Source organism: Anas platyrhynchos, chromosome 7, assembly GCF_047663525.1.
Source record: "Anas platyrhynchos isolate ZD024472 breed Pekin duck chromosome 7, IASCAAS_PekinDuck_T2T, whole genome shotgun sequence".
In the NCBI taxonomy this organism is placed as follows: domain Eukaryota; kingdom Metazoa; phylum Chordata; class Aves; order Anseriformes; family Anatidae; genus Anas; species Anas platyrhynchos.
Window position 1 is genome coordinate 29,030,536 of NC_092593.1, and position 26,996 is coordinate 29,057,531.

General features: G+C 44.8%; 1 protein-coding gene and 1 long non-coding RNA gene across 2 annotated transcripts in view; both read left to right on the forward strand.

Moving 5' to 3' along the window:
• Positions 1-22,373, forward strand: part of NDUFA10 (NADH:ubiquinone oxidoreductase subunit A10) — a 38,621-nt gene extending 16,248 nt beyond the window's left edge. The window contains exons 9-10 of the mRNA XM_038182223.2: positions 9,231-9,339; positions 21,908-22,373. Coding sequence (XP_038038151.1) covers positions 9,231-9,339; positions 21,908-21,976 — 178 coding nt within the window. The 3' untranslated portion in view covers positions 21,977-22,373. The remainder of the gene's footprint in view (positions 1-9,230; positions 9,340-21,907) is intronic.
• On the forward strand, positions 29-9,224 carry LOC140002957 (uncharacterized). The gene is made up of 3 exons (XR_011810723.1): positions 29-3,801; positions 5,231-5,327; positions 7,101-9,224. It is a non-coding gene; the product is annotated as an uncharacterized lncRNA (long non-coding RNA).
• Positions 22,374-26,996: the final 4,623 nt, after the last annotated feature.

The following is a 26,996-nucleotide window of genomic DNA, read 5'->3' on the forward strand; positions in this document are numbered from 1 at the left end:
TAAGTATGATGTCTTCCAGAATGTGTAGCATTGGATCTCTGGGAAAACTGTTAAAGCCTTGACTTTTTAAGGTATATTTCTATTTGCACTGTGATTTTTTTGTCATGTCAGTAACAACAGCAAGCTTTGGTAATATGGGTACTTGCTGTTGTAATATGGGTGTGGAGTTCTGCAGCTGCTAATAATTAATCAGGTGAGAGACTCCAGAAAAATCCCATTCTGTTAATGAACCATAAGAATCAGAATCATTTAGGTTGAAAAAAAGCCGTAAGATCAAGTCCAGCCACCAACCTAACACTATCAAACATGCTACTAAACCATCCACGTGCCTCTTAAATACCACCGGGGATGGGGACTCCATCACTTCCATGGGCAGCCTGTTCCAGTGCCCAACCATGTTTTTGATGAAGAAACAGTGCCTGTCATTCAGTCTAAACTTCCCCTGGCACAACTGGAGGCAGTTTCCTTGTGTCCCATCACTTGTCACCTGAGAAAAGAGACTGACAGCCTCCTCTCTGCAACCTCCTTTCAGGTAGCTGTAGAGAGTGATGGGGTCTCCCCCTGCCTCCTTTTCTCCAGACTAAACAGCCCCAGTTTCCTTAGCTGCTCTTCACAAGCACTGTTCCTAGTCCCTTCACCAGCTTCCTTGCTTTTCTCTGCACGTGCTCGAGTAATTCAGTATCTCCTGTAGTGAGGGGCCCAAATCTGAGCACAGCATTCAAGGAATGTGGTCTCAGTGCTGCATAGAAGGGGACAATCACTTCCCTAGTCCTGCTGGCTGCACTGTTTCTGATGCAGACCAGGCTGCCATTGGTGTTCTTGGCCACCTGGGCACGCTGCTGGCTCATGTTCATCCTTTTCTGCTGGGCAGCCTTCCAGCCCCTCTCCCCGGAGCCAACACTGCTGCATGGAGTTGATGTGACCCAAGCACAGGACCTGGCACTTAGTGGCTGAATGTCTTGCAGCTGGGCTCAGTGCATTGCTCCAGCCTATCCAGGTCCCTCTGCAAAGCCTTCCCACCCTCAAGCAGATCAGCAGCCCCACCTAACTTGGTATCACCTGCAGACTTACTGAGGGTGCAGTTGAGACTGGCCACCAACTGGATTTAACTCCGTTCGTGGTGACCCTTTGGGCCCAGCCATCCAGCCAGCTTTTTGTGCAGCAAGCAGTACCTCCACCCAAGCTGTGATAAGCCAGTTTCTCCAGGCATTTCCAAAATGTCATGACCTGTGGCTCTTACTTTTGGTAATGTGTTTAGTGAATGTTTCTGTTCCTGGCTCATGGCAGTATACAGACAGGCATGCAATTTTAAAACAGCATTTATACAATTGGCATGGTGGTTTCTCTGCTGCTCTGGCAGCAGGAAATCCTTTGACAAAGCTTGTTGACAGAGCAACCTTGTAGCAAGTTTTTATGTGGTGCTGTTTAGATTGGCTGTGTGTAAAGTGTTTTTCTAAACCTAATTTCTTAGCTGTCTGCTTCTAAATATCTTCCCAGCAGTCAAGAAGCTGGCTGAACAGAGTGTAGGGGGAAAAGGAAACAGGCAAACTTGGATGATTGCTCAATAAGTGTGGGTTTTTTCTCCTTTTGCCAGACTCCCAGTAAATAATCCTATATTGAAGCTTTAATCCTGATTCACAAAATGAGGCGTTACAGTTTTGTCATTCATTCTTTATAATAACAAGGAGAATTTTTAAATGTAACGGTTTAAGGGTATTCTGGGGGTGTTTTGTTTTTTTTTTTTTTTTTTAAGAATCCTTGTCTGTTTAATTGGATGTGAAGAGATCAAACTCAGCGGAAAGTGCCTTGCTGGAATAAAAACAAACTTTTGATAAAAGTAATTCCTGCCAAGTACACCATGATTATTTGTATTCCAGTTCAGCTGTGGAGTGCTACTGGTGAGGTTGCATGTGTCCTGACTGCTGAAAAATTTGCCCTCCAAACTCTAAAGAATGCGAAATAAATCACTGACATGTATGTAAGGAAATGAGATTGCAGCCCTACGCTTCTATACATGTGTTACAGATAAAGCAGCAGGACTGCCACTCTTAAGTCACACTGATGAATAAAATGTTCTTTGGATAATCCCATATAAAAAGAAAATCCACACTTGTAAGGGTATTGATAGGTTTAACCTTGCACTGAAGTGGGACAAGCTTCCCGTTTTGCAGAACTTCTTCATTAGACTGCACGTACAGGTAGCGAGGTCAGAATAGTTACTGCATTTTTAAAACAGAGCTTCAGATCTATGTTCTTGTCATATTAATTTCAGGTTCTCTCATCGGTTAGTAGGAAGACAAGGAATTTTTTTTAATGAATCACTTCCCAGCTGGGTGCCCCAGCGTGTCCCGGGGCCTGGGGCTGCTCCTCCCCGGGGGCAGCACTCTGCACCTCTCCTGGTTGGACTTCCGAATTTTAGTATTTATTGTGAGAGAGGCGCTGGAATAATAAGTTAAGCCTTTTTTTAAACAAGCTTCCGTGGGAAAGAATCCCATGAACTTTCACTTTTCTGTTCTGTTACTTCAAATGCCTTCTAATATTAGCGGTAATGCTGTGCCTTTTGTATGGCCCTTCTCTCAAAGGGTGAAGGTAGGTTGTAGAAGAGCAACGTTGGGTGGCATCTAAGAGAAACAAGTCAGGATTTGGCAACTTTTTGCCTAAGAAAAGTTTTCTATATATAGTAATTAAAGAAAAGCATCTGGTGGCTTGGATCCTGTGGAACTGTGAAAATAAGACTTCCTTTCAAAGAAGACAATACAGTTGTTGCTGTTTTTCTTATAGCTTCACACCGGTACAGTTATTAAGAAAGGATTATTGTTAATTGCAGAGTGTAGGAGGGAGTTAAAGTAAAGCACACAATTAAAGAGTGCTGTATTAAGATATTGCGTGAAATTTGTACTTTGTAACTGTAGAAAGGAATAAATAGCATTGCCAAAGGACTTTAATTTTTCATTCAACCCTGGATGATGGTGAGAGGGTTTCCTTTACAAGGCTTGTCATTGCAGATAATAAGAAATTATTTCTTTTAAAGGTGGTGCGTGGCTATCTTACTAAAATCTCACAATGCAACAAACGTAATTTAAATGTTCAAGCGCTTTGAGTTTTGCTGTTTCCACTTGCCTTCAGAATAGCATTGTCAAGATTGTGTTCATATGCAGAGATCTGATCAAAGTGCTCCGTGTTTGCTTTGTTCCTTCGGCGTTGGGGTATCAGGACATTGATCAAATGCGTGACAACAGGTCCTGTGCCAGTTTTGTGCCCACACCTTGTTCAGCTGAGCAGGAAATAGCAAGCACCTTCTAACCTTACATTCAAAGCTACACTTTTTTTTTTTTAAATATTTTTTCAAGCTAACTCTACAAGTGTGGGGTAGACGTGAGAGTTAAAGCTGATAGTTTCCTATTTTTTTCCCCAATATCAAACAGAAGAGAACTTGTGGTACTCTGCCTTCACCAGACTTCCAGATGTCCTGTGCCTATACGAATATTTCCCATTTCAAGGAGGCTTTTACTGCGCTGTGTGTCCCCGGTGGGCTGCAGGTCCTGCATGCCAGCACATGCTGCCCTCTCGCGGGTGTTTCTGTTAGACTGCAGCAGGGATTTGGCCACGGTTTGGGAAATGATGGATTGCGAAATCAGCAATCCAGCACTTTGCACAGCCTGCTTGTTCTGGCTCGGGCTGTTTCAGCCCTGGTGCTGGAGGGGCGGCTGCCGGCTTGTTCCCTGGCTCTGGGGATGCCTTCCACCTCTTCACCTTCAGCTCGCACCACGCCTCTGGGAAAGGAAGGGGAATGCTGGGCAGGTGAGGATAACTATTCTGTTGTATGTATATAGGGGCTAACACCTGGAAACCCCAGCAGTGCCTCTGACTGCTTTCATAATGCAAAAACTAAGCTAATCAAACCAGCGGGCCGCACCCATACAAAATCAGGTGCGTTACAACATCTTTTATCTCCTCGCCTCGCCCTCCGGTCTCTCTCCCTTGCCCTAATAGAAAGCAGTTTGATCGTGGGATCGAGGCATGTCTTGGTAAAAGGTTAGAAACATATTTGCCTGCGTGGAAGCTGGAGGGTTCTCCCAGAGGGTGCTCTCCGCATCTCTCCTCCCTCCCCAGCCTTCGAGTCGAGCAGAAATAGTTCTGCTGGCTTTTTGCAATAGCTCGGTGCGTTCCCATGTTGCTGCCACGCTGTCTCAAGCAGGTTTTTAGCTGTGCCCTTCCCAGCAAAACTGCGTGACTGCGGGATGCATTGCGTAATAAGTCATGTTTTGGAACAAAGAGCTGTAGTTTGTGTAATGTCACCTGGGTTAATTTACCAGCAGGTGAGGGAAACATAATGCATTTGGCTTGTTTTGGTGTACGAGTCCTCAGTCAAATCTGTTGCATCGCTGCAGCTGCTTCAGACTTTGCTGTAGCAGGATGTGTATTTTTACAGGCATGTCTTTGGCTTTTTCAGCCTCCACTACTTCCATTAAAAAAAAATCAACATTTGTTGTATCCTAAAGAAAGGGGTTCTGTTTTCATCTGGAAACAACCTAGTCGTGAAACAGTTTGCCACTGTCATACGTTCAATTTTGTTCACAACTTACTATTAGTGTGCCACATACCCCGTATGGTAAATCATCCAATATTGTGTTTGGCAGTACATCAGGATATATTTTGAGGTTGTTACTGATGGATCTTGTATGAGCAGTAATTGGTGATTTTTTTTTAAAGTTGTGTTTCTTTAAATTCTTGTTGCTGAACCCGGGGCATAGCTCCTGTTCCCTTTCTTTTCATTTTGCTCTGATTAAATGAAATCTTGCAAAGCAGCAGCATGGGAGCAAACGAGGGAAAGCGACTCCTCAGCTCTATTTTGCCGTCTAATAAAGCACACTTAGCAAAGGAAAGACATGTCCGTGGTTGAACGTGTCTGATTTCAAACAGCAGGACTAGAAGTGCTCGTAAGAGGTGTACTGGGCTTGTTCTTCAAACCCTTTGTCACAGAGATTCCAAAAATCTCACTCAGCATCTGTTGTAAAACTTCTGGCACTACGGCAAAGTGCTTCCTTAGCACCTTTCTCCTTCCTTGCTTCCATCGAAACAGCTCTCTTTCGTCAGTTCCTCCTCATGGCAGCTTTTTATAGGTTTGAAGAGTTGTTTTTGCACCTTCTCACCTCTTGCAGACCTGCTTTTCTTGGAAAGCTCGTCTTTACTTTCTTGGCAAAGGCGTTGAGTGTCTGTTGCTCACCAGGGGAGTGGCCACGGTTCACCTTGGGCACGGCGTGCTTGAGCTGCCTAACCAAACAGTGGAGCTGGAGGCTGCCTGACCGAAGGTCTGGAGTGAATGGGTAAGGAGGAAATAAGGGGCAATGGGACACACATCATGGGGAGAACCAGCCTTTTGTTGTCCCGTGTGCCTGCTGAATGAGGAGGTGAGTGCAATATGAGATGGACATGAAACCCTGATCACAGTCTCTCTCACCCAGCCTTGTGTGCCCGTGGCATGAGTCAGGAGGGTTTCTCCTTTCCCCTGCTCTCACAAGTATGGGCAAAATCGTGAGTGCGGCTCAATCCCACGTGTCGTACCCTGCCCGCTGGAGGCAGGGAAGCCAACCGCAGCAGGAGGTGAGAAGCCCTGGCCGAGGTAATAAGGGCGTGAATAGCAAAGGAATGAATGCCACCCACTCCTTCGGGTTCTTCCCAACCAGTTATTGTGTTCCGGGCTGGAAGCTGATTTCAAGGTGTGCAAGAAGACCTTCTCTCTTTTCCAGTGGGATCCACCTGCTATTTCTCAAGTTACTTCCACGTAAAAGCATAGAATTTAACTGGGGATGCTTTTGTGTTGCTGGCTCCAAGCCTTTTAGGCCGGTGAGAGCTTTTAGGTAGGAAGTGTGGTTTTCTAATCCTGTGTATTGTCCCTTCGGTTTTTGCATTGACGCCAACATCAGTTGTTGAGGAGTCACGATTCAGGCTATTGAAGACAGGTTTTTTGTTTGGTTCATTGTGTTGTTTCTTTTCCTTTAGCAAATGTCTTCATGTGGTAGGCAGCCCTGGGACTTTGTTGTTTTATGCAGAGGAGGAAACAAAAAGCTAAGGTCATGGGAACAGAAATTCTAGGAAGTATGTCCAGCTGACGTAAGAGCTGCATTAACAGGACAGCTTGCAGCACTTTCTTGTCATCAGGTTTCTTCTGGTGCCCTGAAAAACGTGTGTATCCTTGTTGCAAGCTGCCTTTAAGGGAAATCAAACCTAGCACTCTGAAAAGAGGCAGGTGTGTCAGTCCCGATTGCTCAGTTCCTGCTCATGCACGTCGCCTTGGCCATAATGTGCAAAGTAGGTGTAGCGAGAGGCTTTTGGGGACGAGGAGAGAGCTACCCACTGCTGTAGCATAGCTGCAAGTGTGATTCCTATGTAGTTATCTGAAGAGCTGTAGCTAATAGGATCCTGGACCATAGCAGTGGTGAGCTAGAGTCTAATGTTCCTATAGCATTAGGACTGTGCAGTGCCTTGCATGTTTTCAGTTACGTTTTTAATGCCACACAATCTCACGGGTGGTAAAACATGCTCTGGGTAGCTTTGTTACTGCATTTTGAGAGAGCTGCTTTGAGAAAATACGGTTAAGTGCCTGTCTACAATAAATCGTGGTACTTTTGTACTGGGGGAGAGAGGGGAAAAAAAAAACTCAGGAAACTTAATAGGTGCCTTTAAATGCTTCCTGCCAAGCAGTGAATTAGTTCTGGCAAGCAAATGTGGTTTTGTGGTTAAAGACATTGTTGTGGCAGGTGTCTTTGGGTGGTGCTTTTATTTAGTATTCCAAATTATTTATTAAGGCAGAAAGCAGAGGTGAACCTGGAGAAGCCATCTTCGGCAGCATTAGGTTTGCATTTTGTTGTTGTTGAGCGTTTTTTTTGGAGGCAGTGGGTATAAGAGAAGCAGGTTTTCCGTCATGGCACTAACTAAAATAAATTGTGCCTGGGAATTGTCCTCTAAAATTGCCATTCGGCTGAGATTCCTGAAGGAGCGGATTAGCTGCAGACTGGTTGACTGCTGGACTTGCTTTGTGTATGTCAAATTATATTTTACTTATGCCCAGACAGATTTTTATCTGCATTCTCCTACAGACTTGTTGGGTCCAGAACATCTTCTGCTACTTGGCGGAGAGCTGACTCTCCTGCTTCTGTGGGACACTGGTGTGGGAAGAAGGGACAGAGGTGTTTATTTACTGAGAAATCAGTGGATATCCCACTGGCTGTGCTGCTAAGCCTGAGTTCAGCAAGGTATTTAAACATTCGGCAAGGTGTTTAAACAAGTAATCCCCTTCAAATCAAAGATCTTAGCTCACTGTCCTGCCTGCTGCTCGTCTCTGCTCTCTGCACGATGAGACGGGGATGAACGCTTGTGCTCAGTTGGAGGATGGACTGCACCTAAGGAATGACTGATACCTGAAGGGCTGCTTTCCACCAGGCTCTGTTAGTTTTACCTGGTTTAATTAGCCGTGGGTATGAGATGGAGCAGGTGCAGAGATGCTTTTCACAGAGTATGCCGGGATTCAGAAATAAACCCAGCTACATCACTGTTTTGGGCAAGTTTTTCCATCTCAGCCCAGTTATTCAAGCCCTCCTGGAGTGGAAGGGTTGGGAGTGGTCTGCAGGAGGGCTGGTGCTCACACGGCATGGAAACAGCTCCTGCTGCCTTTGTGAGGAGGCAAAGGAGGGCTTGTTTTCCTGGCTGTCAGCACGTGCACCCTGTGGGGTTTGTCAGCTTTGGTTTTCTTGTTCAGCTGAGGGTTCCTGCTGTTTGTTTGTGACAGGAAGCTTCGTCTCGCGGGTGCAATCCCTTTGTGCAGGGCAGATTTGGGACAACTTATATTGCAAGATGAGCCTCATTGCATCTGCCATTTGACTGTTTGTCTCACAGAACAGAGCCACAGATCTCAAGAACACTTACGGATGCTGTGTGTCATTCCACAGTCTTCTAAGTAAACTTGTAGTGCTTCTGCTTTTCCTTTTTTCCTTTTTTTTTTTTCTTTTTCCCAGATGGTTAGAAAATACTTGGGTTAATATTTGTGAAGGCAAATGCTGTAATAGTTTGTAGGAAACATCTTTGGTGTTTATCCTGGCCTTGTAAATAGGTGTTTATCCTTGCCTTCACTCCCCTCACCTTTTACTGTATTTCCTTACTGATTTGTCTGCAGTAGGGTAGTTTTGCAGCGTGTTTGTCAGCACATGTGAGCAGACTACTTCACTAAGTGAAACTGCCACGCTGCGAGGGAAGGCCCCAAACTTTGTTATTTAGGGGGAGAAAAAAGAAAAGATTGTGCAAAGATAATTAAGTTTGCTCAAAGCTTATATTTGGTATACGTCTGTGTAAACATTCACAAAGAAATACAGTTCACTGAAAGCTAACAACACAATTATTTGCACAGCTCCCAGGTGTCAAACACAGAACCCAGTCATTGCCCACTGCACAGGATAGCTGATGTATTTTTCCCCAAATACGTGTAGGTGGCACTGTTGCTCTGCAAATTAGCATCAGGATGCAGAAGATGACTTTCTAGTAGTTTCTCAGGCATTTTAAATTTGGGGTATTTGAAAGTGCTGGCTCCATGCAGTGTGGATTTTTTTGTGGATCCTGATTTTTTGCACCCCTCATCACGAAGCTCTCATTAAAGCTGCTACAGCAAGCTTCCTCTGATTGCTCCCAGGCAGGGTGCTGGAGATGCTGCCTGCTTCCAAACCATTTGATTGCCTCAGTGTCATTTAGAATGGGAATTTGGGGAAGAAGAGCACTACTTTATTTTAATCCTTGCGCGGGTTCATTTGTGAAAACAAATTGGACAGGAGTTTAATTAAATGAAGTTACTCTAGTAAAATAGAGTGTGGAAATCAATAAAACCACTGTTTTAACCTTGTTTATGTAGGAAAGCAAAAAACTTAGAGGTGCCTTGGAGAATTCTTCCAGGAATAACAGAGCATCTCCAGGGAGGTAGAACCTGGGGAAGGGGTTGGAGAAGGAAGGAGATATTTGCGTCCTGCTTGTTCCTGCTGCAACAAGAAACACAATAGCTGTGTGAGGGAAAGGGCTGTGTGTGTATGCATCATAACCAGAAAAGAGCTGAAACCTGTGAAAGAACTACTTGGCAGAGAAGTTGTTTAATACTTGGTCAAACTCAGGATTGATGTTGCTGCCTTTTGGGCAGGATGTGGACTAACTAATCCATTTTCTTCTTTTCCTTCTTTCTTTCCCTTCAGTGTTCAGGACAAAAGCGGAGTGCTGGATTCTGTAGCTGTCCCTCACTTCGTTCCAGAAATCACAATTGGAGGCAATGAATATGATAAAATCTACTACGAGTTTCGGTCGGTAAGTAATTCTGGAAGGGGAGCACTTGCAGAATAGCCAGACAACTGTCCCTGCAAAAGTGTTACAGCATTCACAACTGTCCCGTGCACAGCCTGAGTGTTAACCTCATGCACACAGATACGTATTTCTAAGAGTAAGTTCTGGATTTTGCCTAGATCCCCACCTTTTTTTTTTTTTTTGAAGTCTAGCTTCCAAATAAGAGGAATAATGAAGCAAATGGTTTGTTTTGTAAGCTGATTTTCTTTTTTGATCTTTAGATGTGGACTAAAGGATAAGTGGTTTTCATTTGTTTTTGTTTCTCCTGCCCTGATTAGTCTCTGACCTCTAAAATCTAAAATAATCCTTTGAGTCAAACAAGAAAATTGGAAACCCATGGCGACTTCTATAAAGAAGACTGCTTATAAAACGCTTGGGGAGGGGGTGTTTTTCTGAAGTAGGCTGAGGAGGTATGAACATTACATTGGTTCTCAAAACTGTTGTTGCTTTAAATAGCGTGTTTCTGTAAGCCGGCACACATCCAAAGCCTGTTGTGGCCCAGCACTCTCTTACACCTCATGCAGGCTCCCACACAATGATTTAATTAGCTGCTTGCCTTTCTGGTTCTGGAGACAATGGCTTCCAATTGACTTAGCACTTTGCCCTATTGGTTATTGTTGTTTAGCTGGCATGGGGTCCTGCCTCGCTAGGCAGTATTCTCCTGAGGCCCAGGTATTGTAAATCCTCTTTAGAGAAATTGTAGAATTGATGGCAATTACCACTGCTTGGACAAGCTGAAGTTGCAGGTGATGGTATGTTTCCAAGTTGTGTTGAAATCTTCTCTGCCACTGTGTTTTGTTGTTGTTTTCCAAGTAATCACTGAGGACAAAGGAAGGAATATCTGTATGAACAAGCCATGATTTGCATGGTCAGAATACTGTCAATTTTCTTGTCCTGCTAGAATAGGGTCTCTTACTAGAGATGTAAGATAAATGTAAAGTTAAAATGTAAGATACGGTCTTGCGGACTCATTTAGAAACTTGAAGTATTTTCTTCGTAATATTCACAGGGACTTTTGAACTGACTATTCAACATAATTTGTTCTTCCTCAGCTAAGTGTGCAGTGGAGAGGCTCTTAAGTTCATGCTGTTCTGCCTCATTTGAGATGTATTCGTTCCATCTTGTAAAAGGGACTAAAGCTAAGGGTTAAAGCAGCAGAAAGCTTCTCAATGCTCCTTGAGATTGTGTAATGTGTTTGAAAAACACCTTCCTGGTTCATCTGAGACAGTTATCAGAATTTTGTGCTTTTTGGTATTGCATTTTAAATGCAAAACCACAGGCTTAGACTACGAATTTTTGGAGTCCTTCACTCCAAGAGACGTCTATGCGTGTGCAGCACACATTTCAGAATGATCTGCTGCATGACTTGTTGCCAGCATGCAACATCCATCTGTACTGACAGTGTCTTTCTTCCCGAAGATGATAGGCTTTTTTTTGGCTGAAATGTCACTTAGCAGTGGAGCTGGGAATTATTGAGGCTGTCTGACACACAGCTAGGTGTGACCTTGGAGCTGTGTGCTGGGGAGCAGGGGTACTACATCTGAAAGCCTTTTTTTCTCTTTTTTTTTTCCTCCAACTGTACAACAGCACGCCCCTCTCTGTGTTGGCAAGAAACTGGGAATGTCCTGCCTCCTCAGAAAGCTGGCTTACAGGAAAAAAATAAGTGATTTTCCCTACAGACATAGTGAAAAGATGCTTAGGAGAAGGTATATGAATACCTGGGAAGGAAAGCTCGGATCTTGGATTGCTCTGCTCCATGCCAGTTGACAGCAGGAGCTGAGCATTTTCAGTGCAAAAAAAAAAATAAAAAAATTGCCAAAATGAAATCTCCCATCTGCAGGCTTGCTTTTAGGCCCTGATTCAGGAAAGTACTATGGGAAGTGATAATGTCATTTGGAATAAGGAGGAATCATGCACGATCCACAAAGCATTCTGTTCAAGTCAGACAATACTATCCATGTTTTTTTTTTTTTCTGGATTCTTAACCACTTGCAATCCCCCAGGCATGGGGCTCTTTAGGGATGGTGCACGATGGAAAAGATGTTGAGTTTTCCTACTTTGCCTGAGCTACTAGAAAGGCAAGCACAAAGCCAACCCCACCTGCTGGTTATGTTCTAAGAATCGAATCCTTTGTGTCGAGACTTCTGAAGATCTGCATTTTTCCTCCAACTTTGTTTAGCAAATGAAGGCGTGGATTTCTCTGAAAGGCAAGGCTTGCATTCAGAGGTACTGTAGGATGACAACAACCAGTGCACACAGAAAAGGAGGTGAACTTGTAGACCCGCAAGTCTTGGCTGTGAGTTTGCCTCCTCTGAGAGGGGATCTCAGGCCCTAACCCCTTGCCTTGCCCATGTCTATGTGCAGATGGTTGTGGCTCTGCTACCACGCTTAGATGTGAAGAGGGATAAAAATTTTAGGCTCACGTGACTTGCAAGTAAAGGCTTAATTATGGTATAATTACAGAACTTTAACTTTTCCTTGTGGGAAATGCGTGCTTTTAAAGTTAGCGTAATGATGTTTACCACATAAACACAATGATTTGTGTAGGGGATTTTTTTTTCCTCGGCAGTCCTATAACTAGTTATACATCCCTGATCATACAAATAGGCAACTAACTGCTGTGCTTTTCAGCCTTGCATGCACACAATTCATGCTGCCTAATAATGGTGGTTTTCAGGGATTTGGAAATTACAGGCAGAAGCTGGGTTTTGTTCAAGATATTAATTAGTCACAAGCAACTGAGGAGGAGGAGGAAACGCTTTTCAGGGAGCAAGATTTTAGTACATTTGCCTTTGCTCGAAATCATGAGGTAGCTGCATACAGCTCTGAATACTATAAACTTGCTTTTTCTGTATATCCTCTCCATTTCTTCTGTAAATGTTCTTTCCACGTGTGAGGAGGTGGCTTTCTGCCTCTTTCTTAGCATAAAGTCATCTGGCAGGGTTCAGCCGTTCTGTTCAGGCATTCATAAACTTCTAAAGATGCTTTTCTGGCAAGGGAAAAGTAACCTTTTAGTCAGGTTCTGTAGATCAGAGATAAGCGTGTTCATTCTTAAGTGAAGCAACATTATTTTAGGAACTGTCAGACTAGTAAAGACTTGACTACTCTTCTTTTTTTTTTCCTTTAACAACTGCTGTATCTCTGTGCTTTCTTCCAACCATGCACAATCCCCACAGATAATGCTCCAGACTCCATGTGCGCCCTGTGAAGCTGGAGCACTTAGGCAGATGTGTTTGCAGAGAAGATGAAAACAAATGGTTCTGTTTAATGGAATCAGTGTACTTAAATAATGTACTTATGTACTTCACACTCCCGAATGATGTTGGCAAGTCCTGCCTCAGTCTCCTAGGGATGGTGAAAAAAGAATTCTTTTACGTGCATGTTCTTTTCTGTCTACATAAAAGTGCATCTGTCTAAGATTCGTATTCAAGCCATCTTTACCTACATCTTTACCTCCGAAAACAAAGCTGCAGGACTGCAAAATAATCTGTACCACCTTCCCATTCATTGCAGGTTGTAGGGAAATAATCAGAATTTCTTTTGCACAAACCTTGTGTTTAAAAAGACAAATAAATAAGCAGGTTGCTGCTCATCATGAGGTGTGCTAGAGTTTGGAGCCGAGGGTTTGTTGGTGTTCACTTGGCCATCAGAGTGGAGAATTCTTTTGCTATGAACAGGAAGGCTCAGTATTTAATACTTAGTCTCCTTTCTTGTGTCATCAGTTCTAACAACAAGGGTGTGTATTAGCCCACTTGCTCCAGCCCTGGTTCCTGTAGCCTGTTTCCTCTGTCCAGCAGCTTGCCTGAATATCTTTAAGTATAAGAAATCCTGGAGGAAAAAAGGGCTATTTTCAATAGTAGGCTCTAAAACATGGCTTGCATCTTACAGTCTAGGATTTCTGATGGTATTTTTTTCATCCTTTCTTCAGGGGGTAAGAATGTGCAGTGGGAGTATCCCATCCTCTTTCTAGCTTGCTGGGATTCTTTAAGTATATGTGTGGGTGTGTATATTAAAGAAAATGAACAAATGCTTGGGCACAGAGATTTTCTTCCCACAAGACAGGCCTATGCACCTAGAAGTTCCTTTTGTAATAAAGCAAATCTCATATCAAAATGTTTTTTATCTTTTGTTAGCCCAACTGATAGAATTGGAAGAAAGTCAGGGATGTGTACCTTACCCTTGAAGCAGACAGTTTGTGAAGAATTCTTTGAAGTATTCATTCTACACTCTTGAACTACCTTCAAAGACACTTTCTATCACAATATGAGTTCCAGCTCCAGTGAGTGCATGTGCCTGTGTGTACGGCTTTCTTAGATCGGTTTTAGTTGTCATCTTTCCATCTGAAGTCTCCTTTTGCTCTCGTACTGAATCGGTAAACCCCCTGCTTCTCGCTCTTTACCCACATACCACTTTTCCCCCACCATGCACTGGATGTTTGCTGATCCTGGACACTGGCTGTCAATCCCTTCAACTTCCATCCCGTGATTCCTTTCCTTGATCATTCTTGGCCTCCTCCATACCAAATTTTGCAGTGTCCCTTTCTGTGGTGAGATAGACTTTGCACTCATGCCGTGCTCACCATGTGAGGAGAGCAGAGACAGCGGTATTGATTCTTCCTCATCCATCCCATCCCTTACACATCTGACATTATTTGTTGTGTCAGCTTCATATTAAGCAAAGATGAAATGGATGGCTTGATTTTTTTTTTTGTCTGTTTAACATTTAACTCCTCAAGAAAGCAAATAAACACGTCACTGAAAGGTAGGAGAAGGCTCTTATTTATTTTTGCATCTCTCTCCCTTGGTGGTATCTCCCTTTTGGAATAGGGAGATGCTTACTCTGAGGCAAAGAAAGCTCGAGCAAGTCAAAGACCTCACTACTGCTGTCAGATGCAGTCTGGCTTCCTTGGGGGAGCCAGATGCGGGTTTGATGTGGCCCAAATTGTACGTGGGGCACAGGCTTGGTACATCTTGCCAGCTGTGGTCCCTGGTAAATGAGGGGCTAGCAGTCCCTTCAGCTTTTCTCTCCCCTGTAAGAATGCAGAGCACTGCTGGCTTGCACACCCAACAGCCTCTCTAAAATACCCTGAACTACAAAAGAAATGCTTTAGCTTCCAGCATGTCAGTGTGGATGAACAACAGGGAGCGTTTGTGTCAAAAATAATGCTCTGAGCTTTCACGTGGTGGTAACCGGGTAGTAAACATCATAGCCTTTGGCCTCAGACTTTAGACCAAATTGTTGCAGCAGTGACACTTTGCACATACACACGCACATGTATATAATCTCCTCTGTGTGGATAAACAGCACTTGGTCAAAGGGTGTTTGTTTTTTTTTTTTTTTTTCCAGAAGCCTGTAGCTTTTCATGGTTCGGTTAGGTTACAAGAATTGTCTTCCATGGTGCCTTTGCAGAACTAAGGAGGTTAGGATATATATTTCTTCCCTCTCAGTGTTTGCAGTTATATCAAAGATGGCCACTATGGTAACAAAGTCTTCTGCTTTCTCTCTCCTGTCATTTTTTTCTTGTCTTGCCGAAGTTTTGGTTTTTTTTAGGATCAAGGACTCCCGTTCCATTTCTTATTTTTATGGAGATGTTTGACAGCTCTAATGCCCAGCCCTGTCTGCTCTTGGATCCAGGAAGGAATGAAAACAGACACACAATAAATTAGGAAAGGCTCAATTTGTTTTTTTGCTGCTTTATCTCTGCAAAAATATTTTTAGCTATTTCTAAAATAACAGTAAGATGTTGCCTCGCTGGGTATCTGTAAAACTGGAAAAACCTGAGGAATAACTAAAAATGAGGAATTACAGCGTTGTTTCTGAAGGTTGCCTGGGGTGGGGTAGGAATAGGCTTACGATCTGCTTTTCTTCCCTTCTCCCCACTCTTCCTCTGGTCTCACCAATCTTGTGTGTGCAGGGGGAGCGGGAGAGGTTTGAACAGCCTCTCCCTGCATCAGAAAAGCGTAGCTCCTCTGCCCTGCTTCCCTTCAAAGATAGCATGGGCAATTGGCAGGGAAATCCATCCCGAATGTGGAGGGGAGGAGGATGCGAGAGACCTTGGGAGTACGTCAGATCTGTCCTGTCGGCTGTGTCTGCGTTGTTTTGGATGACAAACCGCGCTGTCCAGGGCGCTGGGTGCCTATGTAAATCAAACAGACAGTAAAATCCTACTGGCATTAAAAGAATCCATTTCAAACCGACAGTCTGCCATTGAGCCCTATGAAAGAAAACACTGTTCTGTGGGAGCACATCCTCCTCCTCTAAAACCCTTCTGGGTCCCACACCATGATGGGAATGTGATCTACAAGGTAGACCTCTACTTCAGATGAAAAAGAAAAGGCTTCGCTGGTGATTAAGCAGAAGGGAGAAAGAAGTTGCAGCTGAGCTGCTTCCACTCTTCTGCATCTCCTAGGAAACTTCTCTTTAAAAAACAAAAACCCTTCAGAGGACAGTTTCATCTCTGTACCTTATATTGAAGATTGTGCCTCTAGATCAGGAAACAGTTCTGGCAAAGCTGTAAGGGTACTTTACTCTCGTTCCTATCCCTGCATTGCTCCTCAGGGTAACATCTCCAGGGGTCTTAAACCGTGAAATAGTGTGAATTTGAGATGTTGAACTGTGCAGGTGTGCTGGCATATTGGTTGGGACAGCACTGTGTGTGAACGTCCTTTTTTCCTGATAGCATTTCTATGCTGAGAAGCACTTCAAAGCTTTTTAATGTAGAACCAGCATTTCTCAGAGCTGCTGTTACGTTGGGCAACGAAGGATGGTTTGGGTTGGAAGGGGACCTTAAGGATCATCTAACTCCAGCTAGAGTGCCACAGGGAGTGCTGTTGGAAGAAGTCTTTGCATTTTATCTGTCCAGTAAGAAGGGTGAATCTGCAGTTAACATAACACTGTCCGACTTGGATATGGGCACTTGGCTTTTTCCTGTGGTCGGTCTGCAGTCTGTAGTGGATATTCGGTGTTTCTAACGTTCTTCCCGAAGAAAAAGCAAAGTAGACTTTATTCTGCCAGGGTGGAGAATAGTTGCTATAGCAAGTTGACACTGTGGAAAAAAGCTGCAACAAAATATTTAGCCATACCATGTTGCTTATTTATTCTTGGCTGTCTTGCAAAAGCAAAGCTGGAGATATGCATTAGATTGTTTATGGTGTTTGTAGTTGTTCAAATTACAAATCACAGATTCCTTTCTACAGATCAGATTCCTGCTGATACTCAGCGATGTGGCTTAAAATAAAAATACTTCAGCTTTAAAGAAATAAGCTGTGTTCTCCTTACAGACACTTCTTTTCCAAAAGATTCCTATTTCTCAACCATACTACTCTGGTTGTTTTGTTTGTTTGTTTTTTTGATTTTTTTTGTGTGTGTGGAATGAAGGAATGGTAGGACAACACTCATTGAACAATTTCAGTAAAAAGTAGTTGTTTTAGCCTCAGTTCAGTAAAGTAAACTGAACCTCAGTTCAGTAAAGCTTTTGAGTGCTGTGTTACTTGAGCTATGGTGAATGCTAATAGTTAATTCATAATTAAGAATTTTGTCCAAGAAAAGAATGTCAGGAGTTAAGCTGTAAATAATCACTTATCTCTGCCAGTCCTCTGGAATTCAAACTACACCTTTAATGTGTGTTCAGGGGCTTATTACCCTCACCCCTTTTTTGTCTTTTGCTCTGGGACATGGAAACAAAACATTTCCAAAGTGCATCACCATATATGAATTCATAGGTTCTTAAATTCTCTTAACTCTAGCTGTGTGACAGTCCCTGGCAATAACCTTCTGGAAGTCAGGATTCCTACTGGAAAAAGCAGGAGTCTTCACCAACAGCGATGATGGCAGGTGCTATTATTGTGCTTATTATAAACAGTCGCTAAATGAAAAGGCTTGGATATTGATGAATGAGTGTACGCTTCGCAGCTTAATGACTCTGTTTTTAAGTGCTGTTTGATCAGTGCTGCTCAAAACATGCTATTTATAGATCTATTTTAGCTGCGAAGCCCAGCCATTAGTAGAAAGCAGCATGAAGAACAGAAGGAAAAAGAATGGTAATTTTTTTTTCCTTTCTCCTGGAATATTGAAAAAGAAGACATACTCTGAGCTGATGGATGTAGACCTTTCCAGGCTGTTAAAGCTCTCCAGAGCTCTACCTGTACATGTCTGGTTTGAAATTATTTTGAGGAGCTATGAAATGCAGCCACAGTGTATAGCAAACAGCTGGCTAAAGCTGTTTGTTGCTACTCTGCAGCATATACGGCTTTATAGGGCTTTCCATCATGTTTATAGTTTTGACAGACACTTCTGTGGCAGAGTTCTTAATTTAACTGATGAGATGATCTTGTTTTCGTCTTTTTACTGATGTTCTTTTAAAGTTGAGCAGTTCCATTCCTCTGAGCCGGCTCTACCTTTGCTGGGTAAAACTTATTTCATTAGTTTCATTCTTCACGTGGCGGATTTTATAGCGCACTTCTCGAGTTAATCCTTGCTGCCAGCTCTGAGTTCTGCATGGTGCAACGTAGCAGACCAAGGCTTGATTCTCAGTCTCATCTGTTTCCATGGAGTAGAAAAATCCATTATTCAACAGTGACCCTGCAGGAGCCTGCATTTGCCTCCTGCTGCAGGGAGGCATGGGAGCTGTTGTGTCTGTCTGGAGGGATCTGTGCTGCTGCTCGCTTGACCAGTGCTGCTTGAGCTGTGAGCTCCTGAGGGCAGAGACCCAGTTCTGTGTTGCAAAGCCTGTGTCTAGATTGCTGCAGTGATAACAGCAAGGCTTTTCTGGCTTCTCATGGGAAAGGTGCTTCAGCTTTGTAGTACTCAACTGCTTTCTCTGACACGTGGTGTTGGGCAAACCTGTCGGTGTGCTCTGTAGGTCTGCACAGACCGATGCCAGTAAAGGGTTTGAAGGGATTTATCTGACCCCATATGCTGTTACTCCTGCTTGCCCATGGAAATGTGTTGCTAATAACAATGCATATAATAAGACACGCTTATTAACATGACCATTAAGTTGTACCTTTTCTTTGACCTTACTCTAGTTTGATCTGGAGGTAAAGAGCATGGAATGGGTCTGTGAATGTGCCAGCCACTTGCAGGTGACATGGTCTTGCTGGTTTTCATCCCAGTTCCAACTGGGAAACTTCCTCTGAATGCAGAAGTCTCCTGGAAAATGCAAGTCTTGTCCAAGCATTTGCCTGGTCTCCCACCGAGACTGTGTCTCAGTTTTTAGTGTCAGCGGTATCCTTCAGCAAGGGGGTTTTCAAGCCATTGGCTGCTCTTATTGGCACGTGCATCTTGTGCTGGAAGAGGCAGTGAGTATTCAGTCCCCATGCGTTCTACCAGCTACTGGCAAGTTAAGTAGAGCTGTGTCTTCTCTCTCTTCTGGGCTGCAGCGGGTTGCTTCTCGCTGGGTGAGGGAGGTGGCTGGGCTCGTGGGACGATCCAGCAAGCTGCAGAGCACGTTTGGATGAGAGATGAGATGTGGGACCTCTCCTCTCTGTTGGCATCAAGCTGTTCGGTCCATTCAACATCACCAACAGCATCGCGATGCTTTTTGTTCGGCTGTGTCAATGCAGGCTCCTCGTGCAGCTGAGCAGGCGCTTGTTCTGGCAGAAGGTGGGCCTTACATAAATAAATAAATAAAAGTATTTTTTTTACTACAGACAGCTCTGCCGAATGTGAGCTTTGAAGGGCCCTTTCTCAGGAAGTCATTCCTGTTACTTGCACCTGACTCTAACAGTGTGCAGAATATAAACTCGGATGATTCTGCCTGCTAGGTAAAAACAGGATTTGTTTATGTGCCGTTCCCCGGCTGTTTGGAAAGCTCACCAGCAATATATCCCGACACTTGATTGCTTTTGCCAAGGCCCACTGTGAACGATGGAGGATGCATAAATACTGAAGAAATTGCTTTGATGTATTGCATGTCTTTAACCAAAGGCACATGGGGAATTTGTTTTGGACAATGAATCTGAAATCTGCTGGGACTGATACTGTGCCCTTTTAAGAGGGTAGAATTCCCCAGAAACGAAACTGTAAACTCCTGTATTTTCCCAGCGAGCTCCTGTTGCTTTAATAATCTTGTTATCTGGGAATCTCTTGAAGTATCAAAGGGCCAATTATGTGCTGCCCAGAGAGGACCAGGGAGAGCTGTTTTTGTGCTAGAATTAATAGATACAGGCTGGTCACAGCAGGTCTGATGTCCTCCCTAGCTCACCACTGCAAATTTGTAGGGCAGGGACAGTAATCATTTATTTCCATCTCACATCTCCTCGTTGCTCAGCGGGAGTAACTCTTAACAGGACAGCATGGTTTCTTCTGATGTTTAGACAAAGCATTAAAGGCAAACTTTAAATGAAAAGCCCTGGAAACACTGATCAAGAATGACTTGTAATAGCTTGCGACAGGGTGGGGTGGTGGATGTCTCATGAAGGAGGCAGAAGTCTCCTGTTAGCTTGATGCTTTATGGAAAGAAATGTCTTATCTTCTGACCTTCAAATACAAAATAAAATAAAAATGCCCCAACCTTCTTCAAAACATCAGGCTTCTTCCTGGATGAAATAGCTGTTTTTGTGGCATGATGATAGATTTCATCCAGACTTGGTCTTGCTTCTCTCCACAGGGGCAGTTCTCTCAAACAAATTACGTTCACAGGCTGTTTCGAAAGGAGAAGTCACTGGGACACATTGAGGTTCTGTGTGAAACCAGAGTTTGAGTGGAGCTGAGCAAATGTTTTTTGCTTAATTATTTGTAAAGATTGCCAGCTGATAGAATATTTGTTTTAAAGGAAAGGCTTTCTTGTAGCTTCTTTGCTTGCTCCAGACTTCCTTGCAAAATGCATTTGCCTTTTCACAGCGGTTTGCTCTTTGATTCCAGCTCTACGTCGATGCTGGAAGTTGTCTCTTTGTCTTTCTCATTCCTAAAGATAGGAAGGGAGATTCCAGAGCTAGGACCCAAACATTTGTGGCACTTTAGTTGGTGGTCAGTACTTTCTGAAGAGGACTGCTTTAACACCTGAGATGTAAACGCTGAAATGCATCATTTTCCTCTCTAGGATCACTCAGTTAAGAGTAATTTGCCAACACAGCTACTTTACGTATCGATCCTGTTGCTGGGAGGCTTTGTATCCTGTGGCTTAGTTATCTAACGGGTACAGAGCCTGCTTTATATTTATTCAGGCAGCAAGTGCACTAAAAAAATTTGTGGTGTTTTTGCAGCGCGAGTTGGTAAGAGACGATTTTGATGACAGCGTTGCTGGCACGCTTGTGCAGCCTTCCATCACGTGCGCGTGCTTTTGCTGACCTGGTGATGTAGCCTGCGCTCTCCCAGCCTGCAGAGAGCACGTACGCTGCCTAAGGAGGGTTGGCTATTTTTGCTGTACTGGCAGGCTCTCTCTTGCAGTCCCACATGCTGCTTCAGTAAGCCCTTAAAATGGCTGCTGCTTCAACAGCCTCTCTCCTCGGATCTTTAGAGCTCTTCCAGCTTTCCTGTTCTATGTGATGTCCCTCTGCCAGTGCTCCAGTCCATCCAGCCTTTCCCTCCACAGCACATTTCTTGGTTTGCTGGGCTCAAGCTGTTTCTTGTGTCTCCTGAGACCAGTGAAACCAGCCATTACTCCTGACGTGCTGTCCGACAGAAAGGCTGCCTCGGAGGGTCCCCAGCCTGGAGCAATCTTGTGTACAGCGATGGGTAACACGCTGTTAAGAGCAGAGCAGCTGAGTGATGTTGTGCAGACAGCACAGCATCTCCCTGAGCCCTGGTTTGGGAGCTACTGGTACAGAAAAGTCCATCAGGTTAACCTGTGAGCTGCTTAGGCAGAGGTCAGCTCCCAGAAACGTGAGGGGTCAGTGTAGAAGAGCTGCAGCCTGAAAGGTCAGTGATGCTCAGAGGCTGCGAGTGAAGGTTGTTGCTTAGCTCCCACAGTACCTGTGAAATTTGGGGTAGGGGATTTGAGAAACTTCAGTTTTTCCATCAAGTAGTGGTTTCTGGCTTTGCTTATGAAGACAGGCAGATATTGCTTTCTGCTTTAATGAAGTTAAGTTCAGCTCTTGAAGGCTAAATATGCAATTTCATTTGAATGGTTTAATTTAATGTAGTAATTAACTCAGTATTTCATGCATGAAACTTCATGTATTTAATAATGTGTGCCTATTTTGGCATGGGATTCTTCTGGCTAATTCTATTCCTCTACTGCACACTGATTAGAGGGGTCATCTCTTACTAAAATGGGGAACAGCAGACAGGGGAAGAACTGGATGAATCCAGATGGAGCCATGCTGTTCTGTTGGTGGGATATTGGCCTAGTTTATGTGTATATATATACCATTAACATTGTGGTTTTTTGGGTCCCCCCTTACCAGCTGTACAGCTCTATTTTTTTCTAAAGGCATGAATTTTTCTACAAGTGCTATCTTCATTTTGCAAAGAATTGCAGATGATAGGTTGTGCTTTTGCAGGTAATGTAAGTCACCTTACTGAAATTTTTAGATTCTCTATAAACAATGAAAAAGAAAATGTTTCTGACTAAACTTTCTGCTTTCTCTAGCTTCCCGGTCGCTATTTTAGTAAAGGCTACAACGCTGATGTTGGTGACAAGTGGATCTGGCTGAAATGAAATCTGCCTCACTTGGGAGCCCTAACAGTGATCAACCACAGAACTTGAATGAAGAAGAAGCTGAGTTCAGTGTGCCTGCTCTGCATTAATTCTGTGTAGCACAAAGAAAATGCTGGGTAAATCATCTTCCAGCCACAGCATGAGAGAATAGACTCCCAGAAGGCAAATCATTTTATCCTGGTTTGTTCTTCCCTGATGAATTCGGGATGCGTTGTCTTTGAATGTTTAATAGTCCGTGTGTAATAGAAAGGTGATCTGGTATTACAGGGGGCAGACTTAAGATCAATGCAGAACTTTTTCTTCATCAAGACTGTGGCATGTTGTTATACAGGCTTATTGTTGTTTTGCTGAATCAAGACGAATTAAACCTGTATCCTCCTGGTTCTCACAAAGTTAATTTGTTGCTCTGTCACGCATGGTGTTTTATTAGTTTCATTAGAAGGGTGCACCTGCTTGAAAAAATCACACTCACGTCATGTTCTGAAAGCTCCTTACTGGACATCAGCATTAAAACAAGCGAGCATAAAGAGAAGTTTGAGAGAAGGAAATAAGCGTTCTCACTTTGAACAACAAAATATCTGTTTAAAAGTAAAACATAATCAAAATTGCCAGCAGTTGTACTCATAACTTCTTCCTTTGGACGGAAACCGTAGATCAAAATGTTTGTTGGGTATAAAAGACAAAAGTAATTATTATTTTTGTAAGTCCCTGAAAATCCAAGTTGGTTCTTTTTAAAGAAATGATTCATTTGGTATTAGTTAGTCACACAAATGAGGCACCTTGGCATTGGTTCAAGCATTGCTGTCCAGATTTAGTCTGCAGTAATTCTGCATTTCCAGCAAGGGGCTAAGTACTTTAGTCATTGAATAAAAGTGCTGCCAGGCATTCCAGTTCTCAGGGCAGTGCCTTTGAAATAAGCAACCAAGCCTAGCCCATGCCCCTTCCTCCATCAAAACTAGTGTGAAGAGACTCCTTTAATAAGGGCCTTGGGGGCCCAGTTAGATACTGAAATAAGTGAACAGTGGGATAGAAATGTGGCTCTTCACTCTGATCTCTTAGCTCTGCTTCCATGTTTTGTGGCAAAAGGGCTGACTGCTGTGCCACCCTGTGCTAATACAGCTGGTGCATTCACAGAAAGAAGCAAGTATTAGGATGTCAGAGCAGTGCTATGCCTCGGGCTCGTGTGAAACACAGCAGACCCCCGGTGTCCTCAGTCCTCCGAGGTTTTCTGTTCTTGGGGCCTGGTCAGCAGAAGGAGCTGCTTGGTGTTGTCCTGCCACCACTGGGTTGTGCACTCATTTGCTATGTCCTGAGTTTCCAAAGGGAGCTTGCAAGGGGTTGTGCCTTGGTGCCTTGGCACACTTGGGCAAGTGCATCTGGCTGAAATGAAATCTGCCTCACCTGAGTCTGTGCATTTTCATCTTTTAGAGGCTGGTTAGCAGGACGGTGGACCTACGTGTGTTCCAGCAAGGCCCTGTGCTTCCTTAATCCACACCTCTCCCAGGAAGGCGTAGTGGCCTCGTGCCTGAGGACCTGCCAGCACGAGCCACCAGTGCCTGCTCCTGTGGAACGAGACCCCGAGCAAGCAGCGTGTTAGCTTCTCCGTACCTACTCAGAGCACCACCCCACAGCACTCAGTAACGAGCGTGGAGATGAAAAGAACATCTGCTGGGGCCTTGGGTTCCCTTTGGAGTAGTCCAGCTTTGTTTTTACAGGTGTCCTCCATCCCAGCATTGCTCTGTTTTCCAGGTGTTGTAATTCACTTGGCAGTGTGCACGCAACCCCGTGTCAGATCTCTGAGAGAGGCGTTTTGTGCTGCGTGTGGAGTGCTGGCACAGCTGCCGTGTGTAACCTTGCCGTGGCGGGGCACGGTGCGGTGCAAAGGAGTTTAATTCCAGTGTTGGCTCGTGTGGCAAGCAGCGTGTGGTATGACCAAATGCGTGTTGGGCATAGTTTTTAATCCAGGTTTTAACTCTTCTTTAAAAGTAAAACTGTTTATAAACTGAACCTGTGAAGGAAATAATTTTCTCTTCCCTTGCTGTGGGAAGGAGTGTTAGCTGCGTGTTTCTCTTCCCTCCTTCCCACTCCAACACCTCAGGGGAAAAAAAATCTTTTAGCAAACCAGCTGTAAAGTTTTGGGCTTCTGAAGACTATTCTATGCCAGTTAAATAATTCTATCTCCGGTTCTGTATTAAAATGGAAAAGATAAAATGGCTCAAGTCCTCTTCACACTTCTGCGTAGGTGCGTATGCGGTAACGCAGTCTGTGCTGTTATCCTGAGTTCCCATTGCCTCTATCCATGCACGGGGAAGTTTGCCTCTTGCCTGTTACGTCCCATACTTGATTCTGCCTGCTTTAAGAAGGCAGATTCAGTAGGGATGGTGCTGATTCTTCGTTTATAACCATCTGCTCCTTTTTATGGGCAGAGCCACTGCTTTTCCTAGCATCCAGGACCATCCTGTGGTCGCACGACTGACTCCCCTTGGGTTCGCCATCCGCTTGCACAAGAGGGGTGGAAAGAAAGAGAGAAAGGAGGTGAGAACAGGTCCTGCCACCAAAACAAAACCTTGACGCCCTGCAGCCTTGGACGAGGTGGTGATGCTGCCTCTCAGCCTGGGGAACCGGCGATTTCGTGCCAACACCTGTCCCACTCCAACAGCTTGGCTTACCGCATTTCAGATTTGCTCTCTTAACCACCCCCCTCTGGCTGTTGCTGTGGTTGGCTGCGGAGTGCTGGTGCTTTCCCAACACGTCCATTAATAGCTTCCTTGTCAGCTGGGGACAGATGTAGCTGCCCCTGCTGTGACAAGGTCAGCCTCTGCGCTGAAGGGACCTGCGTGCGCTCCGGACCTCAGCCTGACCTATTGATTCCTCACCTGCCCCTACCCACGGTGTATTCTTCAGCAGTGACATTTGCCCCAGAGCTACAATTAGAGATCCAGTGAGTTCCTCCTCCTTCCCCTTCCTCCTCCAAGGTGTAGCTTTCATGTTTTAATCGCAGTGAGGTTTGGATGTTAACCACGCGGCTTGAGTTCTGCGAAGGGAAGGAGTCGCTGCTGAAATAGAACTGAAGACGCGCGGTGCTGTGCCCCTACCACAGACAGAAACTGAAATGAATCCCTTCTGTTGAAGAGCTTGCTGAGCAAGTGTAATTTAGATGCACAACAAATTCCAGCTGGCTTTGAATGCTGTTTACAATAGACTGGGCAAAATGAATCATTTGTGCAGAAGTTAATGGAAGCAACTGGAGCAAAGGAGAGGTGGGAGAGCACACCGTCACTGGGCAGGCTGCTCCCCAAAAACCTGTGTGCTCAGGCGTAGTGCAAGCATTTCTGAAGAGCCTCAAAAAGCTGTCTATGTTAAAGGAGGTCTTGGAGGAAAATGAGGCCTAAAGATTGATAAAAGGGGCTTTCTGTTGACTTGTACATCATCTTGGGTGAGCTTCTTGAGGGTGCGTGGCCCTGGGATCTCCCAAATCCGAGCCCTTCTGATGCTGTTGCTTCCTGCGGCCCTTCTCAGCTTGTCCACCTGTGAAGCGAGTGGTTTTACTAAACTCTGCCTGAAAGATGGGATCGGGTTTAGCTCTGCAGCCCCAGCTTGTCCCGTGGGGAGCAGGCGCTGTGCCTTCCTCCTGCAGTGATGAGCAACCTTCCTTGGGCCGTGGCCACCCAGGAGAGCTCTGTGCTCCAGTTTTGGTGTCATGGGTTAGAGATACCTATCGTGCTGGAGAGAGGAGCTCAGGCGCCGTACTAGAGAGCTTTTCTGAGAAAGGGAAACTATTTCCCCTCGCAGTCATTCGGTGAGACGCACTTAATTTGATCTGACCCTTTTAACCCTGATAAGAGGGCAGCATTCTTCACATAGCTGCTGATCAGATAGCGTCATCGGGGGAGCACTGCAGGCGGCGGGATGGCATGAAACCTGCCAGCTCTGCTTCAGTTCCCAGCTTTAAGTTTTATTTGCCAAATACATATTCACAGCGAGATCAAAACAGAAGTGTTGCCTGCCGGTGCTGTGTAATTCCTCTGCAGCTGCTGGAGCCCAGCCTAGCGGCTTCTATCTGATGGGACCACTCCCGACTGTTTGATTCCTGCTGGTGTTCTCCACCCTCCCCTACAACAGCTCCAGGTACAAGTGATACCCAGACCTCGAGTGCTTGAGAAAACTTAGTCTCAATTAGCCCGCTGGGTGCCCGGCATCTTCAGAGATGGCTGGGCTTCCCAACCCGTGGCACCCGCTGCGGTTCCCCCTGGGAGAGGCAGACACCACGCCTCATTCCTCCACCTGCTCGCGGATCCACATGGCCTGGAGACACGGTCCCAGACACGGGGGGTGCTCAGCGAGGGCACTCCCGGCCCCGAGCAGAGGTCTGAGGAGGAGCAAGGCGGGTGCATGGCCAGGATGCGTTGCTGGTGCACCGTTCCTGCCAGCTGCGGGCTAAAAGCTGGGGCAGAGCTCAGGTTTTGGTTTCTCCATGTTCCTTATCTCATTGCTGCAGGCACCCTCCTTTCAGCACTCGTGCAGCCCTGGCAGAAAGTGGGGTGCCAGTTCTCCAGGGAGCAGGGCTGTGCTGAGTTACGGTGTCAGAATAGCACAGCGATGCCACTCTGCGCTTCAGAAATCAGATACAAGCGGGGTTTATTGAGCCACTCATTTACAGGTTTGCTGTTTTCTGGTTCCTCTTGTTGCTTAGGAGAGGATCCAGTCCAAATGGAGATCACTATTTAGTGGGGAAGTTTATTTCCTTTTTGGGAATCGAATTCTTGCATTTAAAATTCACCACGGAGTTTCTGTTGCAGAAAGGGAATTGGATCTTGCAAAAAAAAAAAATAATGAACAAACAACTGCTAAGATAAAAGCAGGCAAGACCTGTCCAGCCCTGGCATGGCTGTGCCCATGTGCTGGCCACTGCCATCACCTGTGGGTGTCTTGGGAGCCAGGGCTGATTTTTGTCCTCGCAAGTTCTGGTTTCTGCCTGCTTACAGGGGAGCCCTGAGCATCTGCAGAAGGAAGGAAGGAG